Raw genomic sequence first — 19,918 nt, 5'->3', positions numbered from 1 at the left:
TCTGTGCAGTGATGCTCCCTATCCAACCTGACAGAGCTTGAGAGGACCTGCAGAGAAGAATGGGCAAAACCCCCCAAATACAGAGCGAAGCATCTTACGTCATCCCAAGAAGACTCGAGGATGTAATCGCTGCCAAAAGGTGCTTCAACAAAGTACTAAGTAAAAGTTCTTATGTAAATGTAATATTTCCGGGTAATTGTTTTCTATAAATTAGCTTTTTCATTATGCCGTATTGTGTGTAGATTCATGAGGGGGAAAAAACAAATGAATTGATTTTAGAATAAGGATGTAACGTGACAAAATGTGGAAAAGGTCAACGGTCTGAATACTTTTCGAATGCACTGTACATTTTATCCTAGGCTAAATCTGTGTTTATACTATCTGTCATCAAGTGATCATCAGTGATTCTAGAGTTGCATGCAGGTCCCATTGGTGTCCGGATAGAAGCAGAGCTGGGTTATGTCCAAAATAGCAACCTATTCCCTACCCAGTACCTTTGACTAGGGCCCAAATGGCTCTGGTTGAAAGTAATGCACTATAGGTAATAGGATGCCATTTGAAACACAGCTCTGGTGTAATCTGAGACAGTTTGTGTCAGCACCATCCTAATGAAACAGAAAATCCATGCTTGAGAGAGAGAGAGAGAGGGCCTGAAGCATAGTGCAAATCAGCTGATGGCAGCCGCTGTAAAACGACTTTTGTTTTGGTTCTGTCATATTAGTACGTGAATGGCCAATACCAACACAGAGAGAGCACAATGTTTCACAAAGGCAGAGGAAAAGCAACATGATTCAGCCATGTGTGACAAAGGGCTCTAAAAGCCAAACTCCAAGATTAAAACCGAACTGTCATTATATCAGAGACATATTATTAAAATAACCAGGAGCCTAGGCTACTGTATTATAGAAGATTACATTTCCAGCATATTAGCCTCACCCATAACACAACCGAGAAATGTAAAGGTGTAAATACAAAACGAAAACATCATTCAAAATGTGTCTCCAGACCTTTGTTAATTTACATTTCAAATGCTCTAAACATTTGTCTGAAATGTATATCCTGTCATTAAACTAATTAACGGTGAGTGACTGCTGAACAGTATCTATGATAACACGAAACAGTGATAAACACTTCAAGTACCATTGGAAGTGTGTTACAGTTCACATAACTTAATTGTGATTTAACATACAATACAGTAAAGGCTATTTTTAGTAAGGCAAATGTTGCTTCAATATACTGTATACCTGAGCTGAAGAGAACATTATCTTAATCGAGCCAGAATGAGAACAACCATCAATTCTTAAAAACATTCAAGTTCTGTATTTAGGGGATTTTAAGCGTTTCTGGACCGGTTCCGACCAATTTGTTTGTGTACAGAGCACTCCTTGAGCGGCGCAACGTAAATTGCTGCGCAGTCCGTGACAGCTCCGGTTGTACCGCTTTGCATGCCATTCTCCCCTCTAATCTGAGATGCAGTCTGTGAAATCTGACACCTCATTTGCATAGGGAGTGACACGTCACATTTTCTGGTCTATCGACCCAAATGATCGAACTCCCCTGGCTGTGAACCTTGCAGTTCAGTTTACAATATGGCACATGAAACTGGAGACTAGCGGTTGCAGTAAATGTAGTCTCATCTCACTGTGATGTTCTCAGATGGATTTAGAGGGTTCTTAACATGACAAAATACAAAATGATTTCGTAGAATTGGAACACCACTTTCTCGAGATCACCTTGTACCTTAAAGCTGAAGGTGTAATGAGTCAGTAGGCATTTGAACGGTGTCTGTGCAGAGCGTTCCGAAAATGCTCTGTAGTCAGTTATATGAGATGGTGCCAATTTCGTACTGTCATTACCCACTGGGCACACCGAGTCATTTCAACGTGGATAATTGGGTAATATTTGGTTAAAGATGTTGATCAATGAGATCACAACCTATATTCACCCACTCAAAAAGAGACTAAAGTTAGTTGAATATTATCACAATGCTCTAGTCTAAACCATCTAAAATCACAACCAAATTTTAGTGGAAAAACAAAGTCAGATTTTTGGTTTAGTTATCACCCAAATGTCTAACACGGCGCTATCATTCATTTAAAAGCCCAGCAAACCTAACAAAATATGTAAAAAATAAACACAGTTCAAATGGGAATTCAAATGTCAGATATTTTGTTTATTTACTCAACAGATTCATGTGTCAATGCTGTGCTTCATCTAATAGCAGAGCCAAATGACCTGGATTGCCATTTCAGATTCTGCACAGATTATTACAGCAAATGCGAAGATCTCCACAGACCTGCGACAACCTATGCGAGCTACTTTCTTGAACATGCACTCTTTATATGATTACATAAGAATACAGTTATAGTTAGACTAAACTCAAAATGTGGCCATGGATGTGTTACTCATTTTAAGGTTGAATGTTAGATAAGCTTTAGGCTATTTACTGTATAGAGCCCCACAGTGGAGGTGTCATAATACCTAGCCGTCAAACAGGGAAATGGTTCCAATCATTTTACCAATAGGGGATTTTAGAAACACTTAAAATAAGGCCTGTGTTTCGTGTAGGTTTACCCTGGCGAGACATTTTGATAACCATGTATATCTCTCTAGGACAAGGTGATTTATCAATATATTTGGCTCTATTTATTCTTTTAATTTCAAAAATGATAATAATAATGGGGCGGCAGGGTATCCTAGTGGTTAGAGCGTTGGACTAGTAACCATAAGGTTGCAAGTTCAAACCCCAGAGCTGACAAGGTCGTTCTACCCCTGAACAGGCAGTTAACTCACTGTTCCTAGGCCGTCATTGAAAATAAGAATTTGTTCTTAACTGACTTGCCTAGTTAAATACAGGTAAAATAATTTGTATCAAAGTAGACATCATGCAAATCCCTGCAGGTATTGTGTCAATTTAAAACTTGCACAAGACAGTTCACATAATTGTCCATTTAAGAAATGTGGCCAATATATTAATTACTACATTTAGCATTTAACATTAGATAGCTAGTCCAGAGATTCTTACAATTGCCTCGATCCAGCAGTCTTGTCCAGATCATCATGGCATTGTAGTTTTTTTATGATAGCCACATTAGCAGCTAATTAGCATTTCATTTTTGGGGGTAAATACAGGCGAATATATTGACGAAAGTCACCTTGTCCTAGAGAGATTTACACAGTTATAAAAATGTAACGCCAGGGAAAGCCTACATGAAACACAGATCTTAGTTTAAGTGTTTCCAAAATGAATGGTGGTAAAAGATCAGAACAATTTCCCTGTTTAACCTCTAGGTTTTATGGGTGTTATGACTCATACTGTGGTACTGTATTACACAAGTAATATTGAATTGTGTTTGGTTGACAATGCAACCAAATATCAACTTTAAAGGAGTGGTATCTACTGCTTGAATAGTTCCATCTGAGCCACTCTCATTCTTTAACTTTTGGTTGAGTTGGTGTCACATTCTGACCTTAGTTCCTTTGTTTTGTCTTTGTTTTAGTATGGTCAGGGCGTGAGTTGGGGTGGGCAGTCTATGTTCTTTTTTCTATGATTTGCGATTTCTGTGTTTGGCCTGGTATGGTTCTCTTTTTTTCCTTCGTTTTTTTTACCCCTTTTTTCTCCCCAATTTCGTAGTATCCAATTGTTTTAGTAGTTACTATCTTGTCTCATCGCTACAACTCCCGTAGGGCTCGGGAGAGATGAAGGTTGAAAGTCATGCATCCTCCGATACACAACCCAACCAAGCCGCACTGCTTCTTAACACAGCGCACATCCAACCTGGAAGCCAGCCGCACCAATGTGCCAGCCGCACCTGGCAACCTTGGTTAGTGCTCACTGCGCCCGGCCCGCCACAGGAGTCGCTGGTGCGCGATGAGACATCCCTACCGGCCAAACCCTCCCTAACCCGGACGATGCTGGGCCAATTGTGCTTCGCCCCACGGACCTCCTGGTCCAGGCCGGTTGCGACAAAGCCTGGGCACGAACCCAGAGTCTTTGGTGGCACAGCTGGCAGTGCAGTACAGCGCCTTTAACCACTGTGCCACCCGGGAGGCCCCTGGTATGGTTCTCAATCAGAGGCAGCTGTCAATCGTTGTCCCTGATTGAGCACCATACTTAGGTAGCCTGTTTTCAGACTCACAAATGCTTGGTTTGTAAATGATGTCTGAATGGTGGAGTGTGCCTCTGGCAGTCAAATAATAATAATAATAATAATATGGAAACTGTGTCGTCTGCTTAATATAAGGAATTTCATGTATTGCATTTACTTTGACTTTTTACTTTTACTCAAGTATGACAATTGAGTACTTTTTCCACCACTGTACTTAAGTACATTTAAAACCAGATACTTTTAGACTTTTACACAAGTAGTATTTTACTGGGTGACTTTCACTTTTCTATTAAGGTATCTTTACTTTTACTCAAGTATGACAATTGAGTACTTTTTCCACCTCTGCCTAAATAACAGAGTGAAAAGAAGGAATTCTGTACAGAATACAAATATTCTAAAACATGTATCCTGTTTTCAATAAGGCACTGAAGTAAAACTGCAAAAAGAGCTAAGCATAGGAAAAATCCTTTCCAACAGACACTGGGAGACACATTTACATTTCAGCATGAAAATAACCTACAATACAAGGCCAAAAATACACTGGTTGCTTACCAAGACGACTTGAATGTTCCTGAGTGGCCTAGTTACAGTTTTGAGTTAAATCGACTTGAAAATCTATGACTAGAAAATGGCTGTCCAGCAATGATCAACAACCAGTTTATACGATTTAAAAAAGAATGTGCAAATACTGCACAATCCAGGTGTGCAAAGCTCTTAGAGACTTACAGTTGAAGTCGGAAGTTTACATACACTTTAGCCAAATACATTTAAACTCAGTTTTTCACAATTCCTGACATTTAATCCTAGTAAAAATTCTGTTTAAGGTCGGTTAAGATCACCACATTATTTTAAGAACGTGAAATGTCAGAATAATAGTAAAAGAGTGTTTTATTTCAGCTTTAATTTCTTTCATCACGTTCCCAGTGGGTCAGAAGTTTACATACACTCAATTAGTATTTGGTAGCATTGCCTTTAAATTGTTTAACTTGGGTCAAACGTTTTGGGTAGAATTTTGGCCCATTCCTCCTAACTGAGTCAGGTTTGTAGGCCTCCTTGCTCGCACACGCTTTTTCAGTTCTGCCCACATATTTTCTTTGGGATTGAGGTCAGGGCTTTGTGATGGCCACACCAATACCTTGACTTTGTTGTCCTTAAGCCATTTTGCCACAACTTTAGAAGTATGCTTGAGGTCATTGTCCATTTAGAAGACCCATTTGTGACCAATCTTTAACTTCCTGACTGATGTCTTGAGATATTGCTTCAACATATCCACATACTTATCCCTCCTCATGTTGCCATCTATTTTGTGAAGTGCACCAGTCCCTCCTGCAGCAAAGCACCCCCACAACATGATGCTACCAGCCCATGCTTCATGGTTGGGATGGTGTTCTTCGGCTTGCAAGCCTCCCCCTTTTTCCTCCAAATATAACGATGGTCATTATGGCCAAACCATTATATTTTTATTTCATCAGACTAGAGGACATTTCTCCAAAAAGTACAATCTTTGTCCACATGTGCAGTTGCTAACCATAGTCTGGCTTTTTTATGGTGGTTTTGGGGCAGTGGATTCTTCCTTGCTGAGCGGCCTTTTAGGTTATGTCGATACAGGGCTCGTTTTACTGTGGACATAGAGACATTTGTACCGGTTTCCTCCAGCATCTTCACCACATCATTTGCTGTTGTTCTGGGATTGATTTGCACTTTTTGCACCAAAGTACATTCATCTCTAGGAGACAGAACGAGTCTCCTTCCTGAGTGATATGATGGCTGCCTGGTCCCATGGTGTTTATACTTGCATACTATTGTCTGTACAGATGAACGTGGTACCTTCAGTCAATTGAAAATTGCTCCCAAGGATGAACCCGATTTTCCCATGATGTCAAGCAAAGAGGCACTGAGTTTAAAGGTAGGCCTTGAAATACATCCACAGGTACACCTCCAATTGACTCAAATTATGTCAATTAGCCTATCAGAAGCTTCTAAAGCCATGACATAATTTTCTGGAATTTTCCAAGCTGTTTAAAGGCACAGTCAACTTAATGTATGTAAACTTCCAACTTCAACTGTACATAGAAATACTCATAGCTGTAATCGGGGGCCAAAGGGAATTCTAACATGTATTGACTTAGGGTGTGAAAAAATTTGATATTTATGTATTTCCTTTTCAATAAATTCGCAAACGTTTCTAAAAACATGTTTTAACTTTGTCATTATGGTGTATTGATGGCTGAGAAACAAATATATTGAACCCATTTTGAATTCAGGCTGTAACACAACAACATGTAGAATAAGTCAAGGGATATGAATACTTTCTGACTGATAAAGTATGTTCACATTTCATTTGCTCTGTTAAAACTACCCTTTGGAATCACTTCGATAGCAACAGTGAATATATTTCGTTTTTAAGTGGATATTGCTCAACAATCCTTCTCATAGCATAGCACATTGGTAATAGTCAGTGACAAATATCATGGCTGGGCTTGGTTAAACCCCTGGTTGGGAGACCAAAGGGTAGCTGTAGATACACTACATGACCAAATGTATGCGGACACCTGCTCGTCAAACATATCATTCCAAAATCATGGGCATTAATATGGAGTTGGTCCCTACTTTACTGCTATAACAGCCTCCAGTCTTCTGGGAAGGCTTTCCAGTAGATGTTGGAACATTTCTGCAGGGATTTGATTTCATTCGCACCAATACACTTTGACTTGATTTAACTGCTTGGTTGTCTGACTGATCTATCTCCTGGGTTGTACACAGACTCGGTTACTGCATACTACATAACACAGCTCACTCCTCTTTCTGGATGACCATCAGATCATTGCATAAAGCATCTCAGAGTAGGAGTGCTGATCTAGCATCAGCTCTTCCCTGTCCAAATAGGCACGCCTACACTAAAAATCTGATCTAGCATCAGTTCTTCCCTGTCCAAATATGCACGCCTACACTAAAAAGCTTTATGAATATTGGCCCAGGAGTAGTAGTCCCACTGCTAGCTGTAATACCCATAAAGCGACTTACCATACATTTTTATATGGTGTGCCAGCTTGTTTATTTATTTGATCTATTAATTTATTTCGGTTACCATGAAGGAAACCATGAAGTAAACAGTGAGTGAGTCACTAAAGAGCTTAGGGGTGCATTCACTCTGACTATCGACTATAATTTCAGAGCACCCGCAACACCCGTTGAATATGACCGATGTCAGGAAACGTCGGGAAAAAAACATAATTCAATTGTTGCCAGCAGCACAGCTACAGTCACCAGCTCACTAGATAACATGAAAACAGTCTAACCAGCTCTGCTAGGGCGAGTAAAATGATCAGAGTGAGGTTTTCGCTCATGTGTCTGGAAGTAGCTAGCATGCTAGCCAACTTTACTGGTTAGCTTGACTGCTGTTTTGAGGTCAGAACGCTCAGATCAACCCTACTCCTTGGCCAAGGCTCTGAATTTACGAACGCCCAAAGCGCACTCTGCCACTCCAGAGTGAATTTACTAGATGGGATAAAAATAGCAGCAGTTTTTCTTCCCATGGTCATTTCTGTTCCTCTTATTAACAAACCACAGATTAGTTATTTTCTTGAGGATTTCAGTCCAAAAACCCAATCTGGAGTATCAACCAGAACACTGGGATTATTAAACTGGGTTTATTCTACATCAGTGTGTGCATTCCAGACCCCAAAGCTAGAGGATAACATATAAACTTCTTTACCTGTGAGGACTGGTACGAGGACTTGTAAAACAGGTTAATGTTTAAACAGGTTAACATTCACAAGACCTCCGGGCCAGATGGAATACCAGGGTGTGTTCTCAAAGAGTGTTCTCTTCATTCAAAGACTCAATCATGGACACTCTTACTGACAGTTGTGGCTGCTTTGTGTGATGTATTGTTGTCTCTACCTTCTTGCCCTTTGTGCTGTTGTCTGTGGCCAATAATGTTTGTACATGTTTTTGTTATATTGCTACCATGCTGTGTTTTAGGTCTCATTTTAAGTAGTGTTGTGTTGTCTCTCTTGTCGTGATGCTTGTTGTGTCCTATATTTATTTTTAATCCCAGCCCCGCAGGAGGTCTTTTGGTAGGCTGTCATTGTAAATAAGAATTTGTTCGTAACTGACTTGCCTAGTTAAATAAAGGTTACATTTAAAAATTAAAAATAAATCAATTGTATTCGGCGCAAGTGACAACATTTTTTATTTGTAAACTTATCAAGCGCAATGAAGTGTTAATGATCAAAACCCATTAGACTGAAAAGGCTCCAAGACACACATTTCTGTGTGTGGGTGTGTGTACTCTACTTTAGGTTGGATCAATAGCCAGGAGCCCTATTCCCACTGTGGAATCCTCTTAATTCTGCTGATACGGCAAGTCATCTGGGAGAGGCCAGCTACCGTGTGTGTGTGTGTGCCCATGTGCCCTGTCTCTTCCCTCCAGGGCTTTTCTCCAGAGACTCACGTGCCCTGTGCTGAATTACAATACAGAGTGCAGGGCTGGGGCTTACCCTTAACATGGGAGGCCACACACCCATGCACACACGAGCAAAGAGACACACACACGGAGAGAGACACAGAAACAGGAAGAGCGAGAGAAACAGAGGGAGAGGACAAAATGAAGAGAGGGAAAAACTATAAATTGGTATCTGCCATCAAAAGAGAGGTAACACCTATGAGTCAGATAGGATTTATTTATATAGATATATATTGGGGACCTTGACGAGTGAAGATTGTGCAGGAAGTTATGAGATGAACAAGTGGTTGTGGGTCAACACTCAAAGAGGAGCTGTCAGAGTTAAGTATACACATAGGAAGTCCAGAAGAACGAAAACAAGAGCACAGATGATGTGGAAAATAAGAAGTTAAATGTAGAAACATAATGTAACTAATTAACATGCTATTTCTTGCACTCAATAAAACCTGGTAGCACTGAATACATTCCCAAATATAGTTCCAATGTACAGAATAGAATATAATAGAGCCTGTTCAAGTCCTATACAATCCATTTATTATATCAATAAATATACAATGGTTCCTTTCATGTGTGTCCTGTGCTCTGATCTTATTCTGTGAGTGTTCAGACCCTGCTCTGAGGCAGGCCAGGGCCTGTGGCAATGATCAATAATCAGGTGACAGTGGCCACCTGCCTTGATCCTAATTAGCCTAGCTTTAGATGAGATTAGCCTGCACCTGAACCCTATTCTCAGTCTTAAAAACAACTCCCTCCCAGCCTCACTACCCAGAACCCCTAGCATCAGCCCTATACAGGGAAAAACATCTGGGCCGGCAGGGACAAAACACCTCACTTTATGCACCAGATCTCTCTTCACAGTAACATTGAAAAATAGTAATAGCTTGTCTTGTATGTGATTCAAATCATATCTATTTTTACTAAGCTACTATGCTCTTTGAATGGGTCATAATCATGGGATATTTTTGCTGACGTGGATAGCTCTGATAGTCCTGTCAGTCTGCATAAAGAGAAACATGAATGTTCCCCTCTCCTTACCAATCCCTGGCAAAGACATACACTCACACACAACTGACCCCAAATGTCACCTTCAACCATTTCAAAACTCAAACACTCCAAATAGATGTCATCAAGTCACTTCACCAGATTCAACATGCTCAGTTTCTCACCTTTTATTTTCGATCTCTCTCACACACACACACACACACACACACACTCTTCAGCCGGTGTCCTAGTCAATCTACTTTATCATTCAAAGAGACACAGGGATATTTGCAGAAGTGATACCAATGATGGTGGCTCTATTAACCTGCAGGGTCAGACAGGGACCTTTACACATCTACCATCTCATCCCTCGCTTATCCCACTCCCCTGCATTCTTGTATGACCTCCAGTCACTGCCAATATCACCACTCACACTCCAGCAGGCCTGCTCAATTGAGGCTTCAAACGACTACATCATCCTATCAATGCAAGAAGAATCTTATCCTTTTGTCTATTTCATTAGTTAATTTTATGTGAAAAACAGATTTCACCTCACTCCTGACATTAGACACAGTGTTAGTAGGTCGAAAATAATAAGAAAAAGGTAAGAAGAGTAGGAGAAAGGTTATGATGATAATCATCAATGATAATGAACATTTACAGTCGGGGATTGTGGGTAAAGAAATGAAGCAGAGAGAAGCAATGAAGAAGAGGGAATTGTTCCTTAATGAATGGGAAATGGGATGGGGTATTTTTGGACCATCTGATTCTAAACAGGGTTCTGATGTATGTGTTTATTGTGTGTTTGGTTCCCTCGGTTGCATTTGTGTGTGTGCCAGACACTAATTTGATGAGAGCGCTGGGTGCATGGTGGGCATGATATGAGCTGGCCCTGCATGACTCCTCGCTCACTCGCACGCGCACACACACACAGGTCTGTTCGAGGTTACAGCCTGCCTGTTCAGATTAACATGTAGGGACCACGGACCAGTAGGCCTACAGCTGCATTATGATTGATTATGTTAATTTCACGGGGGTAATGCTAAATAATCAACATTTCTGTAAATCTGACAGATTTAGCCATTTCCAAATCTCACAAATTAACTAGAAATGCCATACGCAGACACAGTAATAACCTCCCAATCCTCACTGACACCGTATGTCAGTGTGTTTTAGAATCATTTGCGTGGAACTTCAGCTCTTACAGTGATTCATAATAACGAGAGAGAGCGAGAGGAGCGGTTAACACTGGAGGACCCTGAACATGAGACTCATGTCATTAAGTCTGGACATTCACACTGGGGAACATAGACAAACACTGGGACACACAAACTGGAACACAGGTGCAACCATGCACACACAGTGCTCAGGTAACCTCCCTGTCAGTCTCTCCTTCCCCCTTGATTTCTTGTCAACCAGGCCTATAAAGAACAGATTCAGACCTTTAAACAGATGGTGACTCAGCTGGATGGGAACTTCTAACCTCAGCCATCAACAACCAAATCAACAGTAAGGAGCCAGGCAGACCCACCCCTGATGAGTAAACTTGCCTGTATTGTTTTGGGATGTTTACCGTGGTCCCGCCCTCCATCTTTGTGGATGTTTTCTATAAGACATTCTAAGTGAGGTCCTTCCCTTTGTATGACCTTTCACCTTTGACCTTGTGCGTTGTAAGAGAGGTCTGTCCTGCTTGGACCTTAGCAGGCAAATCCTCTCCCATAGACATGCTGCCACCTCATGCCCTCTCTGGTTTCTCACTCATTCAATAGATCAATACAAATGGAGACTCATTTCAGAATACATAGAGGACCAGATAAATAACTAAAATACGCTTAGAGATGGTCATTCAAGGGCCAGCATTATGCGGTCAAAATGGCGAGTAGTTCACACGTACATTAGCTTTTTATTTTTACAACATTACGATGGTCCAAATGAGCTCTCTGGTTTTGCTATCTACCGAAATAATGCTAGCGTTCACTTCACCTTGAGCAGAGCAAAACATTGTCCCAGAAGAATACAAATCTATATTTCCTCTTACCCATGCATTCTAATTGAGAGATAGCCAGGAGACTCTGCAGTCAGTCAGGCTACTCTGTCTGTTCAGAGGGGTTTTATTGAATCTACAGTCTACATACTGGCATCTACTGTTAGCTTTGGGAATGCAAACTCCCCCAATCACATATAAGCCTATTTTGAAGACTGACAGTAATGACACCATTGTGTGAGAGAGAAAAGGACAAAAGTAATGCAAATGAATTCATGGTGTTGACAGTAGTATATTTTGAAGCGTTGCATGAGATCTCATTACGTTGCATAAAAGCAAAAACACCTAAAGTAGCTAGCAGTAGTAGCTAGCGGAAAAAAAAAAAAAAAGTACACATACAGTCATGATATCCAAGTACACACTTGGTTCGGTATAGAACATTTCCAAAAACAGAGTTGTTGTGCGTGATTAAGCAAAACAATAGATTTCAATGAGTAATACAAATGATAATGTTAAAGGGACACTTCGGGATTTTGGTAACGATCAACTTCCCCGGAGTCAGATGAACTCGCGGATGAAAATGTCATGTCTCTGCAATACAGTCTGAAGGAAGTTACCAACTAGTGTTAGCGCAATTGCTAACTAGCATTAGCACAAGGCTTGGAAGTCTATGGTATCTACTAGCATGCTAGCAGTTACCATAGATTTCCAGTTATGGTGCTAGCGCAAGTTAGCAATTGCGCTAACAGTAGTTAGTAACTTCCTTCAAACTGTATTGCAGAGACATGACATTTTCATCCGCGAGTTCATCTGACTCCGGGTAAGTAGATAAAGGGTTTCATCCTGAAATATCCCTTGAACACATTCTCATGCCATGTAACCACAGTATGACTATTGATAGATATTGATATGGTAAATACTGTACAGGGACGGGAATACAATAGTCCAGGTTCAGCAATAGCCAGTTCAATGAACTGACTCTCTCTCTCTCTGTGACGTTGCTATGTACTTGAGGTTCAAAGCATGTATTTGGTCATGGTTGTGTGTATTTGGCCAAGGTTGTGGAAACAGTTGGCCAGGCACATGGATTAGGTATTGTACTGGGTTGGAGTTAATACAGTATATCCTCCATAGAGTGAGAAAAAGGTTCAGCTATATGATTATATTACTATACGCTATAAAGAATAATATCATCTGATCTCACAAGCTACATCAGCATGTTATATAATGTGTGTGTGTGTCATGTACAGCATGTGCACTGACCTCAATAATGTCACAAAAACAGAGCAACCAGCAAAGCCTGTACATCCGAAATATACTGAATTAGCAGTGAGAGAGAGAGAGAGAGAGAGAGAGAGAGAAATGTATGCTCACATGACTAAGTCGCTTTGGATAAAAGCATCTTCTAAATGGCATGTGTTATTATTATTATTATTATACTGTATATGAAGAAATGACACACTCAAAACTCCGGAGAAGAAAACATTTGCCCGTCCTATATCAAGAAATACTTCTCCTTATTTCAGCTGAATATATACTTTTCTGCCTTTCAAGAAGAGACAATAACACATAACATCTCAGTTCCAGTTTAGTTAACCGAATAAGTATCCAGTATCCAGTAAGACTATTCAGTCCTCTGCTGCAGACAGCAGCTCTCCCTCCACCAAGAATTCCTGTTTCAAAGTGTCTTAAGGCACGGTTTTTGGATAAGGGAATCACCATGGAATCAAACGGCCGTGGAGTGGATATGGGAGGAGCCCCAGAGGTTCGGACACCATCAGACCCCACCCCTTAGACAACTTCAGACTCGTGACGCGCCAACGCCAGGGGTAGCGTGGCCCCACACGGGCCCTGGAAATGGTACCTGTACAGCAGAAGCACGACACACACACACACACACACACACACACACACACACACACACACACACACACACGACAAAGCAAGGATAAAAGGAGAAATCTGAGAAATGCTCTCCAGTGTCCCTAAGGAAGTGTTTGGTTCTTAATTTCCCTGACACACATCTGATCAATCAGATCTAAGACCAAAGAGCTGATAACGCTGACTGATTTCAAACCTGACAAACTGTGTGATGCAGTAGAATCATGAATAAAACACTTTATAAGGCTTCGTCTTGACGAAGAATCCCGATTTGATTAAATATATCCCGTTTTACTTTAAAAAAAATTAGATATATACTATTTGACTTCACAAAATGTATTTGTATTTTGCACATCAAGAAAATAAATTGAAAATCATCCCCAAAGAAACTTGTATTACGACAAAAACACATGATTTTCTAATAGCGGTGGGCTGTGGCTTACGTGAAGCGAGTGGTCTCAGAGGTGGTCTCAATGTTGAACTCTGCTACTGGCACGCCCCTGGACGCCACCTGGGGGGCAAACATGGCTGCCGGGTACACTATGGAGGAGGTGCCAACCTGCGGGCAGATAGAGAGCATAGGCACCAGCAAAGCCATTTCGGAGAAATGTGTGTATATTATACATTGGTCTGAACATCAGTTTCAGGTGTGTGGTGCTTTACATCAGGCTCTGTCTCTACAGCGCATGACAAAATCTTACTACATACTAAAGTGTGTATATAAAGACTGAGATACATAGCAACAACAAGATTCTCCAGCGACTACGAGGCCAACTCACCACCAGACACAGATCACAGGTGTCCAGCACCGTCTCCACCTTGGTCAAGACGTGCGAGTCCAGAGTTTCCCCGAACCAGGTCACATTGGGCCTGAGCAGACCATGGCAGTCACTCTTCTCACACCTGCACATAAAACCACCAAGGGATGACATCACACACAAGGGATGACATCACACATAACAGGTGAATGGTTACTTAGGATTGAGAAGAGGTCAAGTTAAAAGCAAATAACACTACCGCCACCATGTGGAAACGATTTTATCACTGTGGCTTGGATTTTCTATGGTAGACTTGTGTAAAAAGAAATATATATATATATATATATATATATATATATATATATATATATATATATATATACACACACATACACATATATGTCAACAAATAGACGGAACCACACTAATCATCCCCTACCTTGGCAGCTCCTCTGGGGGAATCTTGGCATCACTGGTATCTGGGTCAGGAGAACTGTGGAACAATCGAATACAACCATTTTTCTAAAAGTCAAGTCACACATCCAATGTAGAAGATTCGCCTGAGCAGGTGGTTGTATTGTACTGAGGAGCTGTAGTGCTGCTTACCCTTTCCCCTCTAGGGCAGCGCATATTGGGCTGACTTGGTTCACAGCCACATGTCCACAGCTCACACAGCGCGTCTCAAACAGACTTCCTGATGATTCACCGGGGAGAAAAACAGAACTGAGCACCGTCCAGACACTTTGGAGAAGTCTCTCAAAAACATGCTGATAATGACAACATTTGTCCAAGTAGGATTTACCTTCAGGGACACTAAAGTCAATCTTATCCTTATCTTACGTTCAACTTTTGACAACAAGCTTTGGAAACCACCACTAGAGCAAGGGCTAATTATTTGAGTACATCTTCTGAGCTTACTTATTAACAATGGAGCCTCTCTTGAAACAGTGCCTTCTTTCTAAAATCATATTTGCCTGCCTTGTCTGAACCAATCCCTACTGCCCAGCCCATTCCAGCCCTCTAAAAGACCCGCTTAGCCCTGTCCCAGCCCAGCCCTCTCACCGTGGATCTTGAGGACATGTCTGGATCCGGCCTGGCGGTGCAGATCATCTATGACCTGGGTGATGACTACCACAGAGCGGCCCTGCTTCCTCAGCCGGGCCTCACACTCTGCAATGGCCAGGTGGGCCGCATTGGGCCCCTTACTCAGCATCACTTCTCGTCGGTAGTGGTAGAACTCCCACACCAGGGAAGGGTTCCGAAAGAAGGCCTCGGGGGTGGCTATGTCCTGTGGACAGAGATGGGTGGGGAGGGTTAGGGAACAGAGTTCACAGGATGCAGAGGTAGAGTCTAAGGGTGTCAGGGTGGAGATGGATGGGATAGTCTACATTGTTAAGGGCAGACTGGATGAGAGTAAGTGACTAGGTAAATAGCAGGTGGGAGGACTGGGTCATAGTTAGAGCAGAGAACGGCAAGGCACGCTGAGTTGTAGGTATAGAGATCCCAGGGAAAAACTAAATAAACATGACATTTTCACATATTTAAGAGTGTGAACAAGCTCCCATAAATAAACACTTGGGGGCACAGGATGGAACAAACACAAGTTAAAGGTTTGTTTTGATTCTCTCTCTCAAAGTGAATCTCTGATGAGACTGTCCTACTTAGATTAACTGATACTGGCTCCAGCTCCTCAGCTCTCCCTGGGAACCGCACACAGTAACCGTGGTTACGCCTAACCCCCCCCCCCCCTCATTGTTGTTGTCAAGACAAATCCATTGATACAGGAGTACACTCCCCTCCGTATGTATTTGGACAGTGAAGCTAACATTTTAAACGTGGCTCTACACTCAAGCATTTTGAATTTGAGATCAAACGTTTCATATAAGGCGACAGTGCAGAATGTCACAATGACTACATAAAGCTTGTGACTACAAACTTGTTGGATGCATTTACAGCTTTGGTTCTGTTTCGGATAATGTTTTGCCCAATAGAAAGTGAATGTGAATAATGTATCGTGTAATTTTGGAGTCACTTTTTGTAAGTAATAATAATAATTTGGTGGGTGCTTATATTGTCCTATTTCACACATGTACAAGCGTTTATACAATGGGTAGTTTGGAATTCCATCTTGCCCATGATATACTGGACATTATACAACAGGTGGGTCAAATCCTGGATGCTGATTGGTTAAAGCCACATTCCAGACCTTGTCTTTTCCACAAGTTACCACTGGCTAAAGAAATGACATTGAAATGCCTAGTTACTCTGTTCCATCTGACTGCACAATCCACAGTCTCACCAGCCCAGCCAGGCAATTATAAACTTGATCTCAACTATAAAAAATGCATCTAGACATTATCTCCCATTTCTTTTAGACTAACATTTAGTTTTCAACAGCGGAGATTCGTAGAAACCTTGCGGTCTTTCTCTTTGACATTTGCAACATTGAATTTCAATTTTGAAACAAATCTCCAGCTGTCCCATAGTAATGAAGGTGTCGGGAGTCAGGACAAGACAGACAGGCAGCTTTTCTCAGCCACTCGAAATCATGAATCAGCTGGCATCATTTTTATGGATATATACAAATAAATGTCAATAAAAAACAGGTAAAATGAAATGCAACTTTTTTTTTTTGCCATAGCAACCTACAAAGTTCTGGAACTATCAACCAACACTTGGGTAGTTTTGCTTTACATGGCAATCAATACGAATTGAACTAATGACCAGGGTACGCCTAAAATTGCAATTGACAACCAGTGTTAGTGAATGTAGCACCACGTTTTGCTGAAAAATGTTTGGTTTGGGAAATAATCTTGCTTTTTAATGCTGGTAACCCATTGCATAAAAGCAATAATACACTTGAACCCATGTGTCATGGTAACATTTTTAAATGCATGTATGAATTGGAAATGTGTTTTTAGCATATACCAACTCACCAAGACACTCTAGGAGAGAGGGGTCACTGCCACAATCATGAATTGTGAATGATGATGAGTGAGACGGACAAAGATCATACCTCCCCCAAAAAAAGCTAACTTCCCCTGCTATTGGTCATCGTGAGAGGTAAGCATGTTTTGTTGTAGCCTTGGTAACTTTCTCACTCGTCACTATTAATTCATGATTTTTCTAAATTGGTCAGAAACATCTTATTTACTCACTTGGAAAGAATTACTCTAGTCATCATTCCCCATTCAGTTCCTATTGGGCAAAACATAATCTAAAACACAACCAAACAAACTGCAAATGCATCCAATGTATTTGTAGAGTAACAAGCTTGATGTAGTCATTGGTCCCATATTCCTAGCACGCAAACACTAAATGTTTGACTACTTTAATACCCTATAAGTGAATTTGTCTAAATACTTATGACTTCTTCAAATGGGGGGGGGGGGTTAGATACATAAAGTGCTTTCATTCCTGAAGGGTAAAACTGATATGAACAAAAGGTAACATTCTGTACTGACGGCTCATATGAAACATCTCAAATCCAAATTGCTGGAGTATAGAGCCAAATGTAAAATTCGAGCTTCACTGTCCAAATACATATGGAGGGGAGTGTTTATGGCATGATGTAAACGTCTGCGTGTACATGAGCATGTTACAGATTGTGAAATGAATTCCTGTAGGTCTATGCATGTCTGTTTTACATTACCTGAGATTGCCATTTCCTCCAGTAGCCCGCAGCACCCCTAAAGGTAGGCACTCCACTCTCTGCACTCACACCCGCTCCAGTAATGATGGCTATGTGCCTGGCTTTAGAGAAGACCTTCCGGAATTCAGACATATCTACAGAAGATAAACATTTATACATTAATAAGAGCAGGGATGGGAAGCATTGATGGGAGGGCGGCACAAAAACCTGAACTCATCATGAGGGGCTGCAGTGGCTCCGGGGTCTGCGTACCCACACATGCAGTCAGAGCCAGACCTAGCCTTTTGGGGGCCCCAAGTAAAATTTTGTTGGGAGACCCGCCCAACTTGCGAACAAAAACATTTTCTCAGCCCCCCTCTTGACAGCGGTGAGACATGTTTGGGGTTTTAGAGTTAATTTCATGCAATTCTATTCATTTTCCCATGGGCGGAGAGAAAAGTTTACAGTTTTGAATATGATAGCCGAGTGAGAGTGACTAACAAAATCAATTGGGGCCCCCTGGTCGGTAATTCGACCACGATTACAACAAGTTTAGATAGCTGGCTAGAATAATTTTGCAATCTAAAGATGTTTAGCTGACATGGGGTAATGGAGTAACTGACATAACAATAAAAAAAACTGCTGATGCCCATCCTAATTTGTTTATTTATTATTATTTATTTATTTTGGGGGGGGGGGGGGGGGATTGATCCGAGGATTTGCCCTTCCCTGCATTAGACTGTTCACTCAGCAGTAGCCTAGGCCTATTACAATGTACACTAGAATGTAAAGCCAATGTATGGAGAGTTATGAATTCAGCTCATGCAATGTGGTAGGACTTTACCTGAACTGGCAGACCTGGTCATCTCTACCAAAGGCCGACGTGTCACTGGAGAAGACACGCGAGGACCAAGTCCAATTGAAACTAGATTTCGAAGAATCATTGTCACTACAGCTCTGTAAGAGAAGACAGAAAGTTAGGATAATTATTTTCTGACTGCATTGGAATAGTTTGTCCTAGTTAAATATTGGTGACACAGATGGACAAACTATATCATTACACATTTGCATTCATACACTTTTAATGCCACGGTCATTTATACATGTAGCCTCGTCGTGTCATTTACTTGTTTGAATGTGGGAATGAGAATTGTCACCAGCGCCTGATCAATGTCAACTGGCTGCGATATACATATTTACTTGTTACATTTTACATCGCGTTGTGCATGACAGCCTTGCATTTTAACACGTTTTGCGTGGGCATAAGATTACGCATTCTAAAGGCTATTTAGGCAAAAACGTGTCCAAACCAGCAGTCTACACAAGAAGTGTTAAAAGTTTTGATTGTCAGTGAGCAAACTCAAATCAGCTGTGGCTCGTAAATCAAATCGTGTTTTATAAAAACTAACAGAATATTAAAGAAATAAATATAATTTCCTCAACGATACTATAGCCTACATTTCTAAAACTTTGAAAACATGGGTATAAAGAAGAGCCATCTTGAATACTGAAAGTAGCTAAATACCTAAAGTAAAAATGTTACATGCAGGCAAATAAGGTGTACAACGATCACTACATGGAATTGCCTTTTTCAGAATAACTCGAGTTCATGCATAACACGTCCATACATACCCAGCAGAGTTACCAGATGGCGAGGCAGAGTTTGTTTACTTTTCTTAATGTAATTAATTTGAAAAACCGTAAAGACTCCCTTGCTGTCGCAAAGCATTGAAGATTCCGCTCCAAAATCCACTGTGGAGGGGAAAGTTGTAGGCTAGTTAAGTTAATAGTGCCCTCTGGTGGTGTACGTTTAAAAAAATATCCCCTGACCTCATACAAGATTTCCACTTGCTGATCAACATCCATACAGGAGCTTATATTGATCATTTAACTCCATAAATCCGCATTGGAGAGGCTATTTTGAAAATGTAGGCCGTTTACTTGATTATTCATAATTGTTTTCCTTTATTCCATTCTCATTCCCCTCTGTCTGCTGTTGGGTTAAGGAGCTTTGTAGTGGCGGCTCCACCTCGCTTCAAAAGTCACATCTCCCTCTCCGGTCTCTAGCCGTTCAGTTTTTTCCCTCCCCATCAGTACCTCCTCTTG

At 41.1% G+C, this 19,918-nt stretch overlaps 1 protein-coding gene across 2 annotated transcripts; it reads right to left on the bottom strand.

Annotated features, from left to right (window-relative positions):
- Positions 1-11,653: 11,653 nt before the first annotated feature.
- Positions 11,654-19,884, bottom strand: LOC109872231 (NAD-dependent protein deacylase sirtuin-5, mitochondrial). 2 transcript variants are annotated; one of them, XM_020463394.2, is made up of 9 exons: positions 19,445-19,884; positions 18,657-18,769; positions 17,834-17,967; positions 15,244-15,469; positions 14,788-14,875; positions 14,621-14,674; positions 14,203-14,326; positions 13,867-13,982; positions 11,654-13,406 (listed from the first exon to the last, which is right to left on the bottom strand). In XM_020463394.2, the coding sequence occupies exons 2-9, from the start codon at positions 18,754-18,756 to the stop codon at positions 13,334-13,336; spliced, it is 915 nt and encodes a 304-aa protein (XP_020318983.1). In that variant the 5' UTR covers positions 18,757-18,769; positions 19,445-19,884; the 3' UTR covers positions 11,654-13,333. The 2 variants fall into 2 exon arrangements, with proteins under 2 accessions (XP_020318983.1, XP_031662734.1); XM_031806874.1 differs by lacking the exon at positions 19,445-19,884 and adding an exon at positions 18,940-19,180.
- Positions 19,885-19,918: the final 34 nt, after the last annotated feature.

The sequence above is a fragment of the Oncorhynchus kisutch genome, linkage group LG27, assembly GCF_002021735.2.
Source record: "Oncorhynchus kisutch isolate 150728-3 linkage group LG27, Okis_V2, whole genome shotgun sequence".
In the NCBI taxonomy this organism is placed as follows: Eukaryota; Metazoa; Chordata; class Actinopteri; order Salmoniformes; family Salmonidae; genus Oncorhynchus; species Oncorhynchus kisutch.
Note: the sequence above shows the minus strand (reverse complement) of the source record. Positions and strands in the feature narration are given on the sequence as shown.

What these genes read in the sequence shown, in the direction of transcription:
- LOC109872231 (XM_020463394.2), bottom strand. Translation starts at nt 18,756, where the DNA reads ATGATTCTTCGAAATCTAGTTTCAATTGGACTTGGTCCTCGCGTGTCT. An exon ending in GGAGGAAATGGCAATCTCAG is followed by an intron (nt 15,470 to 17,833) that starts GTAATGTAAAAC and finishes CTCTGTCCACAG; the next exon opens with GACATAGCCACCCCCGAGGC. An exon ending in CCCCCAGAGGAGCTGCCAAG is followed by an intron (nt 14,327 to 14,620) that starts GTAGGGGATGAT and finishes TTTTATGTGCAG; the next exon opens with GTGTGAGAAGAGTGACTGCC.